The following is a 15,318-nucleotide window of genomic DNA, read 5'->3' on the forward strand; positions in this document are numbered from 1 at the left end:
GGGCCAAGTGTGCTGACCTTTAAAACTCCAGGCTTTGGAGTGTCTGGGTGGCTTAGTCATTAAGCGTCTGCTTTCGGCTCAGGGCGTGATCCTGGCATTCTGGGATCGAGCCCCACATGGGGCTCCTCCACTGGAAGCCTGCTTCTTCCTCTTCCAATCCCCCTGCTTGTGTTCCCTCTCTAGCTGGCTGTCTCTATCTCTGTCAAATAAATAAATAAAAAATCTTAAAAAAAAAAAAAAAACAAAAAAAAAACTCCAGGCTTTAAGCCCCACTGGTTGCAAGGACTTGTGGCAGTCAGGCCTTTTTGCTTCCCAGACCAGTTGCTATGGGGATTCATTTTCCCCTGTGCATCCCTCTGTCTCTTGCTATCGCAGTGGCCATGATCCATGTCTCTCCTAAACCATGTTTCCACTCTTCCTACCTTCTTCCATGTGGCCTCTTCTCTATGTTTAGTTGTGGAATTTGTTCTGCCAGGCTTCAGATCAATTTCTAATCCAAAAATTAGGATGATTTGATAGTTATCTAGCTGTATTCATGGGATGAGGTGAGCCTAGGGTCCTCCTATTCTGCCGCCATCCACCCTTCCCTCTCCATGACATATTTTGTTTTCTCATCATAAAATCTTTAAGTGGGTTTTGAAATCTTAGCAAAGAAATTTAAAAGAGGATTTCTTTGGTGTCAACAATTGAGAAGGATTTTGTTTTTTAAAGATTTTATTTATTAGAGAGAGAGAGCACACACACAAGCAGGGGGAGTGGCAGGCAGAGGGAGAGGGAGAAGCAGGCTCCCCACTGAGCAGGGAGCCCGATGTGGGGCTCAATCCCAGGATTATGACCTGAGCCGAAGGGAGACACTTAACTGACTAAGCCACCCAGGTGCCCCAGGATTTTGAAAGAATATAGAGAAAAGTAAAATTCCTCTTTGTAAATTTTGATACTAATTTTTTTCTTGAGGTGAAATTCATATAAAATAAATCACATTAAAGTGAACAATTCAGTGACATTTAGTGCATTTACAATGTTGTGCAACCACCATCTCTGTTTAGCTCTAAAACATTTTCATCTTCCCAACAGGAAATTTCTTATCCACTAAGCAGTTGCTTCCTATTTTCCCCTCCTCTCAAGCTCTGGTAACAACCAGTCTGTGTTCTGTCTCTGTGGACTTGCCTGTTTTGGATATTTCATAGAAATGGAATCATGCAATATGTGATCTTCTGTGTCTACTTTGCTCAGCATAATGTTTTCAAGTTCATTCATATCGTAGCATTTATTAGTACTTCATTCCTTTTTATGGCCAAAAATATTTCATTGTATGTGTATACCACAATTTATTTATCCGTTTTTCCATTGAAGGTTGTTTCCACTTGTTCACTATTATGAATAATACTGCTGTGAACAGTGGTATACAATATCTGAGTCCCTGCTTTCAATTCTTTTGAGTAATTCCATGTTTAGTGCTTTTTTAAAAAAATTTAATTCCAGTGTAGTTAACATAGAGTGTTATATTAGTTTCAGATGTACAGTATAGTGATTCAGCAATTCTCTATATTACTCTGTGCTCATCATGATAAGTGTACTCTTAATCCCCTTCACCTACTTCACCCATCCCCCCAACCCACCTCCCCTCTGGTAATCCTCAGCTTGTTCTCTATAGTTAAGAATCTGGTTTTTTGTCCGTCTCTTTTTTTTTCTTTGGTCATTTGTTTTGTTTCTTCAATTCCACATATGAGTGAAATCACACAGTATTTGTCTTTCTCTGAATGACTTATTTCATTTAGCCATGTTTAGCTTTTTGGTGGAAATACCACCATATGATAATTGCATGTTTATCTCTTTAAGGAACTGCCAAACTGATTTCCACAGTTGCCAAACAATTTACATTCCCAGCAATGTAGATGGTTCCAGTTTTTCTATATCCTCATCAACACTTCTTATTTTCTGTTTTTATATTACAGCCATTTTAGTGGGTAAAGAATGGTATTTCATTGTAGTTTTGATTTGCATTTCTCTGATGACTAATAATGAGCATCGTTTCTTATACTTGGCCATTTGTATATCTACTTAGGAGAAATATCTGTTCAAGTCTTTTGCCAATTTAAAATTTTTTGTCTTTTCATTAAGCTGTAAGAGTTCCTTATATGTCTAGACTCTAGACCCTTATCAGATTGCTGACTTTGAAATATTTTCTCCTGTTCTCTGTTCTATAGGTTGTATTTTAATTTTTTTATTTTAGCTTTCTTAAGGTCCTTGACACACAAAAGTTTTTAATTTTGATGAAGTCAAATTTATCTATTTTTTCCTTTATTCCTGCTTTTTAGGTTGATACTAATTATTTTTTTTAATAGACTGTTTCATAGAACTAAGTCTTTCATGACCTTTTTTTTCTGTCCTTAGAAAATTAGCTGTTTGAAAAACAGTATTGAGTGGAAGTTGACGTTGACTTTTTTCTGTTGGAATTTTTAGATATGGGTCATAGTTCTGGGGTGAAATTAAATCTTTCTGAGACGTTAAATTTGTCTAAAAAGAGGTATTGAAGTATACTTGTTCTTGTTAGAACTGTTTGGGGGGATAAAATGAGCATAGTTCCTTATACTTCTTAAAAAATTTTTTTTCTCCATATAAATATTGGCTGGTATTTGTTACCACAGGATTATTTCATCTGAATTCAAATTGAATATGTTCTTTCACTTCCATTCCCATGAAGTGGCATGATAAAAGGGCAAAGATGTGTGGCTTAGTAGTGGTAGGCTACGTGGACAGATGAACAAATGAAAACAATGTGACTAATAGGAAAATAAGGGATTTCATCTTGTGGTGGGAGAGAAGGCATGTGTAGCCCAGGGCTCTTACCCTAGAAGCACCCTAACTTCTTCATGCCCTGTGGGGAGCATAAAGGGACTTGATACCATTTACATATATTTTAAAGCATCACTTTCTTTGCCGTAAGTCATGAAAAATCATACAATGCAACTCCAGTTGACTAATTTATAATGCGAGGATAAGGGAAATTTTTAGCACTTTTTACTGAGTGTGGGTCAGGGCCAGCTCTGCTATCCATATATAAGTTATTTAACCTCTCTGTTTTAGACTCCACATCTGCAAGATGAAGAGGATGGATTAATTGAACTTCAAGAATCTTTTCTTCTTTTAAAATTCCATGACATTATAAATATCTGAATTTTACTAGAAAAGTATCAAATTTTGCTCATGTTTTCTGGTCCTATGTATTGTAAAACTGTTTAAATTAAGCCTGTATACTTCTGGTTTGGGCTCTGACATAAATTATACCTAGTAAAGTCCTAAGACCTTTCTAGTTAAGGCAGCCTTTAAGTGTCACGCATAGCTATTTGATATTTCACTTATCCAGTTGATTTTCCATTGAGGAAATTAGCACCTTTTTCATTTCTAATGAGGAAATTAGCCTTGGAAAATTGTCTTGGTTCCCTGTCTCTGGCAGTATTATGAAAGCGTGCTTTATGTTGATGACCCATCTTGAAGAAGAGAGCATGATACCTTTTCCTCTTTTCCCTTTGCAGGTTCTTTGGTAGTGAACTACCCTTTTGATGATGATGAACAAGGGCTTGCCACATATAGTAAATCACCAGATGATGCTGTGTTTCAACAGATAGCACTTTCTTATTCCAAGGTAGGCTTGTGTTTAAACGTGAAATGCTATCAGGTTCTTTAATTTAAAAAATACATTGAAACAAAGTCCAGTAAGACTCTGGTCAAGTGTTTTCTTCTCGGTTAAGACTTCCATGATTTCTTTCAGTCAGTCATAACTGCTTTTCCTCTTGTTTTCTACCTCACTTTGAATATACTATGTATTTCCCCTTTAGCCTTTAATCTCAAGTAATGTCTTTTTGTCTACGGTTTTCAGCATAGTACCTGAATCATAATAAACTAAACATAGTAAATATAAATTAGCATGCTAGGTTTTTCATTTGACTAGAATTTACATTATAAACCTGCTTGTGATCTAAAATGGAGGTTGACAAGCTACAGCTCTAGTGCCAAACCCAGCCCATTAACTGCTTTTGTAAATAAAATTTTATTGCTACACAGTCACATCCATTTTTTTCTGTATTGTCTATGGCTACTTCCTCTTTCAGCATTTGAAAAAAAGTGAGTGTAATTAACCATATTAGCAGACTAAAGAAGAAAAACACAGCAGTCATCTCCATAGGTGCAGAAGGTAAAGTTCAGTAGTTGCAACAGACACTTTCAAGCCTGTAAAACCTAGAATTTTTACCATCTGGTCCGTTACAGAAAAAAATTGCTGACCGCTAGTCTAAGCTATTGAAGAGCCTATAGTAACATATAGTCAGAGCAAGCAGGTAGATATTTATGTATTTTCTAAACTTTATATGATGAACACACATTACTTTTACAGTCAGAAATGGTATGGGTCACCTGGGTGGCTCAGTCGTTAAGCATCTGCCTTCAGCTCAGGTCATGATCCCAGGGTCCTGATATCGAGCCCCACGTCGGGCTCCCTGCTCAGTGGGAAGCCTGCTTCTCCCTCTCCGTCTGCTGCTCCCCCTGCTTGTGTTCCCTCTCTCACTGTGTCTCTCTCTGTCAAATAAATAAAATCTTAAAGAAAAAAGAAAAGAAAAGAAAAGAAATGGTATATGTTTGTGTGCATGTTTGTGTGAAATTTTAATTGAAAAATTATTCTTAGATAACATGTTAAAAGTTGGGGCTTGGAAACTAGGCCTATTAGTTTCAGGTTTTGGTCTTACTGGACTCAGTCTATGACTTTATTGGTTACAGATAAAGAATATTAACACTGCAACTCTGTGGTCTCTAATCACAGCCTTCTGTTATTTCACATTGCGCATGCCTTCATTCTGCACAAGGGGACCTTGTGAGATTGTTGAGAGTTTCTAACAGGGGAATACGTCTATTATTACACTTCTGTTTGGGCACACCATTGGAGGGATGTTCATGGCATAAGAGAATATTATACCGTCTGAATAATCAAAATTAAAATTTAGTGATCAGATGCTCATATCCCCATCAAATTTGGTGCCCGATCTTATAGTTCTGCTTTTTATCCTCATTGTGACTTTGAGTTCCTTATCCTCTTTTTGTTTTGTTTTGTTTTTAAGATATTATTTATTTATTTGAGAGAGAGAACACAAGCACACTTGAGCACGGGGGAGGGGCAGAGTGAGAGGAAGAGGCAGACTCCCCGCTGAGCAGGGAGCCCAACAGGGGGCTCGATCCCGGGACCCTGGGATCATGACCTGAGCCAAAGGCAGATGCTTAACGGACTGAGCCACCCAGGCACCCTTTTTGTTTTCTTTGACCTTTAATTCTTTTGATTTTACTTTCTATCCAGCTTAGACCTATGGACGTCCCTTTCAGTGACACTCTCACTCATACCTTGGGATACCCTTTTGACATACCTGCCTCGCCAGTGCCCAATCCACAGTAATTGCCACCACCATTTCTCTTCTTCATCCCAGAAAAGTCACATAGTCATGGAAATTGACCACACTCTCTCTATGCTTTCTAACCTCAGCAGAGCCCTCAGTTCTACTTGGCAGTATTTCATGTTTTGCTGCTTGATTCTTTGGCTCATTTCCTGCCTTGATGATTCTAAACCTTTATCCTCTATCTGAACTTTCTAATCCCAGCTTTACTCCCCTTATTCTCAGTAGATCGCTTTGCCTTGACTAAATAGAACTTGGAATAATGTGATGTGAGTTCATTCAGATTCTGTCATCTCTGTTATTATCAATTTGTGTCTTTCCCATATTTTCCTCCATTCTCGATCCCACCACATACTGCTTCCTCTGAAATCTTCTGCCTTCATTTCTTCTGTTGTAAATGGGAAAGGTGATAATTAAAATCCTCAGTCTTTACTCACAGCCTCCTTTCTCTTAGCCATGATCTATCATGATCTATCATACATCCACCCCCCTGTGCCCTGCAATAGCTTCGTGGTGTGAAAAAGCAGACCAAGACAATCTGAAGACAGGAGATGGGGACTAATGAAGGGCAGGCCTGAAGGTGATGGAATGACCAAACATTAAGTACACCCTAAATCTGAAACTTAAATAAAAAAGCACTGGGCAGATGAGAGCACTGGAATGTTGGTAAGAGATTTCAAGGTCTATACAACTTACAAGATCTGGTGCAATTTAAAGGGGCAGGCACAATTTAAAAGGACAGGTGGATTTAAAGGGAAATCTTCCAAACTCTTAACTTCTGAGGCAGAAAAAGGGCAAAAAGAAATGAAGAAGTGCCCTTTGGTGATTGGATAGTGAAGAGGAAAAGAAGAAAAAAGGGGAAATGTAGGGTTGTAGAAGATAGAAGAGAACCATAAAACCAGGAGACTCCCAGCTGAACCCTTACATCAAGGAGAATAAAACAAAAACAAACCATGCTAAAGCACCTTCACTGCTAGACTGACAGAAAAGGGCGCCGTTAACTAAGAATCATGTATAACAGCCCAGTATCATAAAAATGAACAAGAGGTAAGTAAAATCCATGGAGAACTATTTGAGAAAATTAGAAAATGAAATTTACACATATTCCCTGAGGAAACCTTAACTACCACCAAAAAATAATCAAGAAGCAGAAGAAAACGTAAGTCAAACACTCCAAACACATTAAGTATACCCAAACACATTGAGAATATGAAAAAAACATGTAGGCTCAGATACTTAAAAAATAAAAACAAATAGAAAAAGAAAAGATAGGAAGAAATGAAGGACAGTTGATAAAACTTAGGAAAGAAATGGAAGAAAAAGACAAAATTATCTCTAAAACAAAAAATAAATTACAAGAGCTAAAGACCTCATACTTCCCCAATTTCAAACTTACTCCAAAACTACAGTAATTAAGATACTGAGACACTGACATAAGATGGACATAGAGATCAATGAATTAAAATTGACTACAGAAATAAACTCGTACATATATGATCAATTGATTTTTTGAGAAGAGCACCAAGACAATTCAATGGGGGAAAGAATCATCTTTTCAACAAATGGTGATAGGAAAACTGAATATGCACATGCAAAAGAATGAATTTGGGCCCCTTCCTCACACCATACCCAAAAATTATCTCAAAATGGATCATAGTCCTAAATGTAGGAGCTGAAACTATAAAACTTTGAGAAAAAAACATAGGAATAAGTCTTTGTGACATTGGGTTAGACACTGGTTTCCTAAAGCACAAGTGACCCAAAAAAAGATACATTGGATATCATCAAATATTAAAACCCTTTTTTGCCAGAAAGGATACCATACTAGTTTCCTGTAGTTGGTGTAATAAAGTTTCACCAACTGGGTAGCCTGAAACAGCAGATACTTATTTTCTCATCGTTCTAGTGTCTAGAAGTCCAAAATGAAGGTGTTGGCAAGGCTAAGCTCTTTCTGAAGCCTGTAGGGGAATCCTTCCTTGTCTCTTCCTAGCTTTTGGTGTTTTGCTGGCAATCTTCGGCATTTATTGGCTTCTAGATGGATTACTCCAGTCCTCTGTCGTCACATAGCATTCTCCCTGTGTCTATACCCAAATTGTCCCTTTTTATAAAGATACCGGACATACTGGATTAGGGCACACTCTACCTCATTTTAACTTGATTACCTCTGTAATCAAATACAGTCATATTCTGAGGTCTTTGGGGGTTAGGACTTCAACATATATTCTTGGGAGGACAGAATTCATCACATAACAGAGTATCAAGAAGTATAAAGACAGCCCACAAAATAAAAAATTACATATCTGATAAGAATCTTATATCTAGAATATGTAAAGAACTCTTACAAATAAATAATAAGACAGCCTAATTGAAAAATGGGTAAAGGATTTGAACCCACATTTCTCTAATGAAGATACACAAATTACCAAGAAGCACACAAAGAGATACTCAATATCATTAGCCATGAGGGAAACGCAAATCAAAACCACAATGAGATACCATTTTGTACCCACTAGGTTTGGCTATCATTTAAAAAATGGAAAATAAGTATTCGTAAAGATGTAGAGAAATTGGAACACTTCTGTATTGCTGGTGGGAATGTAAAATGGTGCAACTGCTTTGGAAAACAGTATTGCAGTTCCTAAGAGTGTTAGGTACAGAATTATCATAAGGTCTGACAATTGCACTCCTAGATAGATGCCCAAGATAAATGAAAACACATACCCACACAGAAGCTTGTACAGTTGACCCTTGAGCATCAACACGGGTTTTAACTGCATGGGTCCACTTATATATGGATTTTTTTCTGTAATTACAGTATAGTACCACAAATGTATTTTCTCTTCCTTATGATTTTCTTAATAACATTTTCTTTTCTCTAGTTTATTGTTAGAATACAGTATGTAACATACAAAATATGTGTTAATTCACTCTTCATGTTATCGGTGAGACTTCTGGTCAACAGTAGACTGTTAGTGGTTAGGTTTTGGGAGAGTCAAAAGTTATACCTGGATTTTTGACTCTGTGGAGGCACTGGCACCACTGATCCCCGTGTGGTTCAAGGGTCAACTATACACGAATGTCGTAGCAGCATTATCCATAATAGCCAAAAATGAAAATAACCCAAACGTCCATCAAATGATGAATGGATAAACAAAATATGGTATAGTCATGCAGCGAGTATTTTTCAGCCATAAAAAGGGATAGAGTACAACAAATTACAACTTGAATAACTCTTGAAAACATTATGCTAAGTGGAAGAAGCCAGTCACAAAAGACCACATATTGTATGATTCCACTTACATGAAATGTCCAGAATAGGCAAATCCATAGAGGCAGAAAGTAGACTGGTGGTTGCCTAGGGCTCGGCAGGCAAGGAGAGGCAGGGAGGAGGTTGGAGGGAAATGAGCAGTGCTAATGGGTATGGATCTCTTTTGGGGTGATAAAAAGGTCCTAAAATTTACCATGGTGATTATCACACAACTCAGTGAATATACTTCAAAAACCACTGAGATGTACGCTATAAATGGGTGAGTTATGTTGTATGTGAATTATATCTCAGTAAAGCAGATTTTGAGAACCTTAAGAAGACTGAGGGGCGGGGCATCCATTCCCATCCATCCCAGTTTATCTATAGGCCAGAAAGAGTCTAAAAGTTACATACCAAAATATTAAATGATCTTTGGCTTATATTTTTTCTTCTTTTTGTGCTCTTGAATTTTCTAATCTTTCTATAATAACGTTTATTATAAGTATAATGAATTTCAATGAATTAAATTAAGTGAAAGTGAAGAAACAACTTTCTGCTGTACAGTGTGATAGATATCAAGTGACAAGAAAATGTCAAGGAGGCATTAGTGGAAAAACTAGTGAGTTCTGAATAAAAATTAGTTTATTTTAGTTAACGGTATTACAGTGTTAATTTCCTTGTTTTGATAATTGTGCTTTGGTTACATAAGATGCTAACATTAGGGAAAGCTGGATCAAGGGTATATAAAACTCCCTGTACTATTTTTGCGACATCTCTGCAAGTCTAAAATTAGTTTAGGAAAGAGCAAGAGAAAAGATGAAAACTAAGTAGTCTCTTTCTCTGCTTCCTTATTGTTCTGTCCTCTCAGTTTCTTGTCATCTGTCTTCTGCCTACATTGTTTTACCTGGACGTGCCCCCTCAAGGGTTACCAGAAATCTGTTGTTTTTTTTAACTCTCTTGACCTCTGAAGTCTGACACTGTTGTCGTCTCCCCTTGATCTCTGCCCCATTGTAGAGTAGAAAGCTCTGCTTTTTTTCTCTTTGTTGGCTGGACATTGTCTCTTTAACTTTTTTTCCCTCCATCTTCCATCCTCAGCCATTTTTACCATCTTAGCAATTGCATCCAGTTGCTTTACCTGTCACCAATACGTAAATGCCCCTTTAAAAAACTGTTTCATAGAATGGGAGTTACTGTAAACAGATGAAAAGATATAGGCAAACAGCAAGAAGAAAATAAACCTAGAGAGCACCCATCATTTAATATCTTGGTATATGACTTTTAGACTGTGTGTGGACTGAGATTGGACATCCTCAACTCAGTCTTCTTTAAGTTGTCAAACTGTTTGCTTGACAAATTTAATTAGGTTTTAAAAAAAATGATCAGAGTAGTGAGAATTAAAGGAGATGGCAAATGCACATGGTAAAATCAACCTTCTGGGGGCTTGTGATCTCACACTTGGATTATTTCAGTAGTACTCTGATGGGTCTCCCTGGCTTTGGTTTCTTTTTCACATTATTATTGGATAAACTTCCTAGAGCCGTGACTATTTCGCATATCACCCTTTCTTCAGAGATTTTTAGTAGCTCTTTATTACTCTAAGAATAAAGTCGAGGGGGTGCCTGGGTGGCACAGCGGTTAAGCGTCTGCCTTCGGCTCAGGGCGTGATCCCAGCGTTATAGGATCGAGCCCCACATCAGGCTCCTCTGCTATGAGCCTGCTTCTTCCTCTCCCACTCCCCCTGCGTGTGTTCCCTCTCTCGCTGGCTGTCTCTGTCTCTGTCGAATAAATAAAATAAAATCTTAAAAAAAAAATAAAGATGTTAATAGCTACCGCCTCGAACTATGGTGTCTAGAGTGAGGTTTATACTAGATGATCCACTAAGATGTAGGAAGAATATATTAGAAATTATATTTTTAAATTTATCCCTTAAATATTTTTTATTTTTATGCCAGTTTATATTATATGTATTGTATTAGTATAGTAGTACATCTATATAATTCATAACTGAGTGGACAGATAGATACTAATGGAAATGAAGAGAGAGAGAGAGACATAGAAGGTGCACGCACATCTTTGATGAAAAAACCAGAAAGCGATAGAGCATGTACCCAGTTATTACAGTAATCCAGAATAATAGTTTTTATTTGATAATAAGTGGGATCATAAGCTTGTAATTGGTATGTTAACTTGATAAAAGGGGCTTGTTTATATATTTTTTAAATTTTAAATCCAGGGGTGGTGTTTATATACACATACGTACATATACATATGTGTGTATATACACAAGCACACATAACACACACGCATAAATATATAGACATATACATATATAGACATAAACACACATGTATAGACATATACATACATATAGACACATATACATACATATATATACACATATACATACATATATACACATATGCATACATATATATATATGCACACACACACATATACATACATATATATTCTTTTTTTGTTTTAAGTAAGCTCTACGCCTAACATGGGGCTTGAACTCATGACCCTGAGATCGGGAATCACATGCTCTACTGACTGACCTATTTTAAAGTTAGATGGTTAATTCTTAGTAGCAGGAAAACAGGAACTTGTTATTTTTCTTTTCATGCTTTCTATACAGTTTTTTTTTTTTCTATTTCCACAAGAAAGAAATGAAGTTTTGGCTATCTTTCAAATCTTGGTTTCTTCAGGAAACCTCCACAGCTGCTCTAGTCAGTAACCTTTCTCTTCTCTAGATTCCGGTAGCACTTACTTGTGTCTCCATGGCAGTTTGTTTTCCTCTTCCTCAGGCAAGCTATTGCACATGCGCTATGCCAGACACTGCTAGATGCTGGAGACGCAAAGACGCATGCTGTTTCAGGGAGTAGTGTCTTGTTTGTAGGGAAGAAAACAATGCAACCTGTTGTAACGGGTACAGAATGCGGTCAAAGCACAGAGGGACCATCTGGAAGAGAGAGAAAGCTGCTTACTCCACATCATGCGTAAATTATCTTCGGGACTTTCAAGCTTCTTGAAAACATGAAAACATGAATATGAACACTTTTTTGTGGGATTTTTTTGGAGAGGGATTGAGTTGGGTTTTATGTTACTTGTAACTGCAAGCCATAAAGTCCATTTTTTTACAGAACACGTTTAATTTTGATTTTTAAAAGTAGGTAATAAGTTCATATAGTAAACAATCAAAATGGCATAGAAAGTTATACATTAAAAAGTCTCAGAGCTTCCCATGGCTCCACTCACCCCATTCCCACCTCCACATACACCCTATTGGTAACCACTTTTATTATTTTTCTTTATCCTTCCTGTGGTGCAAACAAAGACAAGTAAAGATTCTTAATTTTTTTTTTTTTCAGGAAAATTCCCAGATGTTTCAAGGGAGACCTTGCAAGAATATGTACCCAAATGAGTATTTTCCTCATGGAATAACAAATGGAGCTAGTTGGTATAATGTCCCAGGTAAACATTCTTTCGTATCAATGCCATATAACTTGATGGATTTTCTGTCCCCCTGGATGATGCTGCTTCTTACTGATTTTTTAATTTTGAGAAAAAGATTATTCTTTTAAAAAATATTGTTTAAATAATTTAAAACATTCAAATAACCTTTTCAGCTATTTTTAAATTTAGTACACTTGGAGTTTTGAGTAAAGAGATTGTACTAAAACTTCATGAAAGCGTTGTACTTTACTTCTGGCTGTTAATTAGGTGTGCTAATAAGAAGTGGGTAAGCTACACTTGAATTCTTCTTGAACATGAAAGTACAGGTGTCTTACCTGTACCATAAGCATCAAGGAGCTCTCAAATGAACATATTACTTTTTTTCAACCAATGCTGAGAAAAGATGGATTTGGCTTTTTTACTAGGAATGTTGGTTACTTTTTGGGATCTGATCTAGTTCCTCTTCTTCAGAGTTAATGGATTTTAATTTTTTATCCTTTAGGTGGTATGCAGGACTGGAACTATTTACAGACAAATTGCTTTGAAGTAACTATTGAGCTAGGTTGTGTGAAATACCCATTTGAGAAAGATCTGCCAAAATTTTGGGAACAGAATCGAAGATCTCTAATCCAGTTTATGAAACAGGTGACTATTTAGGAGTGAAGTATGAAATCTCTCCCAAGAGCAAGAATACTTTTATGTGTACATTTGATTTTCACACAATGATTTTCAAATACACACTTCTGAATTTAGCCTATTCATGTTTTAGTGTGTTTAGAAAATTCGTGGATGAAAATGAGCTTATTTGTATGCATGGGGAGGAGTTGGAAATGATTAAAGAGGCTGGTGGTGATTTGCTTTTTTTTTAAAAAAAAAAAAAAGGATTCTATTTATTTGTTTGAGAGAGCATGCACAAGCAGGGCAAGGGGCAGAAGGACAGGCAAACTCCCTGCTGAGTGCAGAGCCTGAAGCAAGCCTCCATGCGGGGCTCCATCCCAAGACCTCGAGATGATGATCTGAGCCCAAGTCAGATGCTTAACTGACTGAGCCATCAGACGCTCCTGGAATAGATCTTTTAGAATAAGGATATTCTCGGGCGCCTGGGTGGCTCAGTCGTTAAGCGTCTGCCTTCGGCTCAGGTGTGATCCCGGCGTTCTGGGATCAAGCCCCACATCAGGCTCCTCCACTGGGAACCTGCTTCTTCCTCTCCCACTCCCCCTGCTTGTGTTCCCTCTCTCGCTGGCTGTCTCCCTCTCTGTCAAATAAATAAATGAAATCTTAAAAAAAAAAAAAATAAGGATATTCTCCTGTATGACATCTTCAAGTGCCATTATCTCACCAAAGAAAATTAATAGTAATTCTCTACTATTACCTAGTACCTAGTCCACATCCAAATTTCCCTCTCTTTTACCCCAAAATGTCTTTTCATAGCTATATTTTAGAACCAGGATCTAGTCAAGGTTTATGTATTGCATTTGATTATTGTATCTCTTTACTCACTTTAATCTAGAACAGTCCTTCCGTTTTTTTAAAAATGACATTTCCCTTAATTTTTTTTAAAGATTTATTTGTTTGAGAGAAAGAGAGTGTGAGCAAGCAGGCGGAGAGGCAGAGGAAAGCATCTCAAGCAGACTCCCTGCTGAGTGTGGAGCCCCAACATGGGGCTCGAAATGGGGCTCGATGCAGGGTTCAGTCTCTTGATCCTGAGATCTTGACCTGAGCTGAAATCAGGAGTCAGACGCTCAACTTACTGAGCCATCCAGACACCCCTGACATTACCCTTTTAAAGAGGGCAGGACAGGGGGCGCCTAGGTGGTTGAGTCGGTTAAGCAGCTGCCTATGGCTCGGGTCGTGATCCCAGGGTCTGGGGATCGAAACCCTCATTGGGCTCCCTGCTCAGCGGGGAGCCTGCTTCTCCCTCTCCCGCTCCCCTTGCTTGTGCTGTCTCTCTCTTTGTCAAATAAATAAATAAATAAAATCTTTGAGAAGAAATAGGGCAGGACAATTTTCTTGTAGAATGTCCTATATGCTGAAATTGCCAGATGTGCTAAAGTTTATACAGACTTAATTATATTCCTCATGATAAAGACAAACCTAGGCTATGAAAAATTAACCTTTCAGAAACTAAAATATTTTGCTTAATGGGTGTTTACATTTAGCTTTACTCTCAACTCCTAAATTCCTATTTGTTCCACATGTTTACTTTATTATCAATCTGTTATTTTGGAGATGAGCTCCCAAAATAATTAGATGATGATCTTTACCATTGACATCTGGGTATCCTTGTACTTTATCCAGGTTCATCAGGGTGTCAAAGGATTTGTCCTAGATGCCACCGATGGCAGGGGTATATTAAATGCCACGATTAGTGTTGCTGAAATTAATCACCCAGTGACTACCTACAAAACTGGAGATTACTGGCGTCTCTTGGTTCCAGGAACTTATAAAATCACAGCGTCTGCTCGAGGGTGAGTGACTGAATACTTTGATATTAAGTGCTTGAGGAAAGATAAACATGGTTCTATTCTAGAAGATTATTGTCAGAAAGCCCTAGAGAAGTCAAGCAACCTTGAGTTTAATGCTGGGAAGTTTAGAACTGGTTACACATTTGATTCTCCTCTAGTGATAAAGTGAGTATATAAATTATCAGATTTAAGAAATCTGTGAAATTTTGCCCTTTGAACAGTGGCCTTCTCTTCTCAGGTCCCCTGCCCCCTGTCCAGATGTAAAGATGTAGTGAGTGATTCCTTCACTAACTGGTAACAATTCTGGGAAGTACCTCTCAGTTGGGGAAAAAGGACTCCTGTTCTGCTGCATACTTCTAGTCATGTTGTCCAATAAATACCACCACTTTACATTTGTTCCTTTTTAAAGCCTTTCACACTCTTTTTTTTTTTCTATCCTCACCTAAACCATTCTCTTTTTTTTATTTAAAAAAATTTTTTTAATTTGAGTATAGTTGACACACAACGTTACATTAGTTTCAGGTGTACAACATAGTGATTCAACGAGTCTATGCATTATGCTCTGCTCACCACAAGTGCAACTACCACCGGTCACCATACAACACTATTACAGTATCTTTGACTGTTATTTCCTGTCTGTACCTTTCATTCCTGTGACTTATTCATTCTGTAACTGGAAGTCTGTATCTTCCACTCCCCTTCACCCATTCTG

General features: G+C 37.5%; 1 protein-coding gene across 1 annotated transcript in view; it reads left to right on the forward strand.

Annotated features, from left to right (window-relative positions):
- CPD (carboxypeptidase D) overlaps positions 1 to 15,318 on the forward strand; it is a 77,788-nt gene that overhangs the window by 41,847 nt on the left and 20,623 nt on the right. The window contains exons 8-11 of the mRNA XM_045773150.2: positions 3,537 to 3,646; positions 12,057 to 12,159; positions 12,644 to 12,786; positions 14,440 to 14,609. Of these exons, the coding sequence (XP_045629106.2) occupies positions 3,537 to 3,646; positions 12,057 to 12,159; positions 12,644 to 12,786; positions 14,440 to 14,609 (526 nt within the window). The remainder of the gene's footprint in view (positions 1 to 3,536; positions 3,647 to 12,056; positions 12,160 to 12,643; positions 12,787 to 14,439; positions 14,610 to 15,318) is intronic.

This window comes from Ursus americanus, chromosome 23 (genome assembly GCF_024610735.1).
Source record: "Ursus americanus isolate L20-20 chromosome 23, mUrsAme1.1.p, whole genome shotgun sequence".
In the NCBI taxonomy this organism is placed as follows: Eukaryota; Metazoa; Chordata; class Mammalia; order Carnivora; family Ursidae; genus Ursus; species Ursus americanus.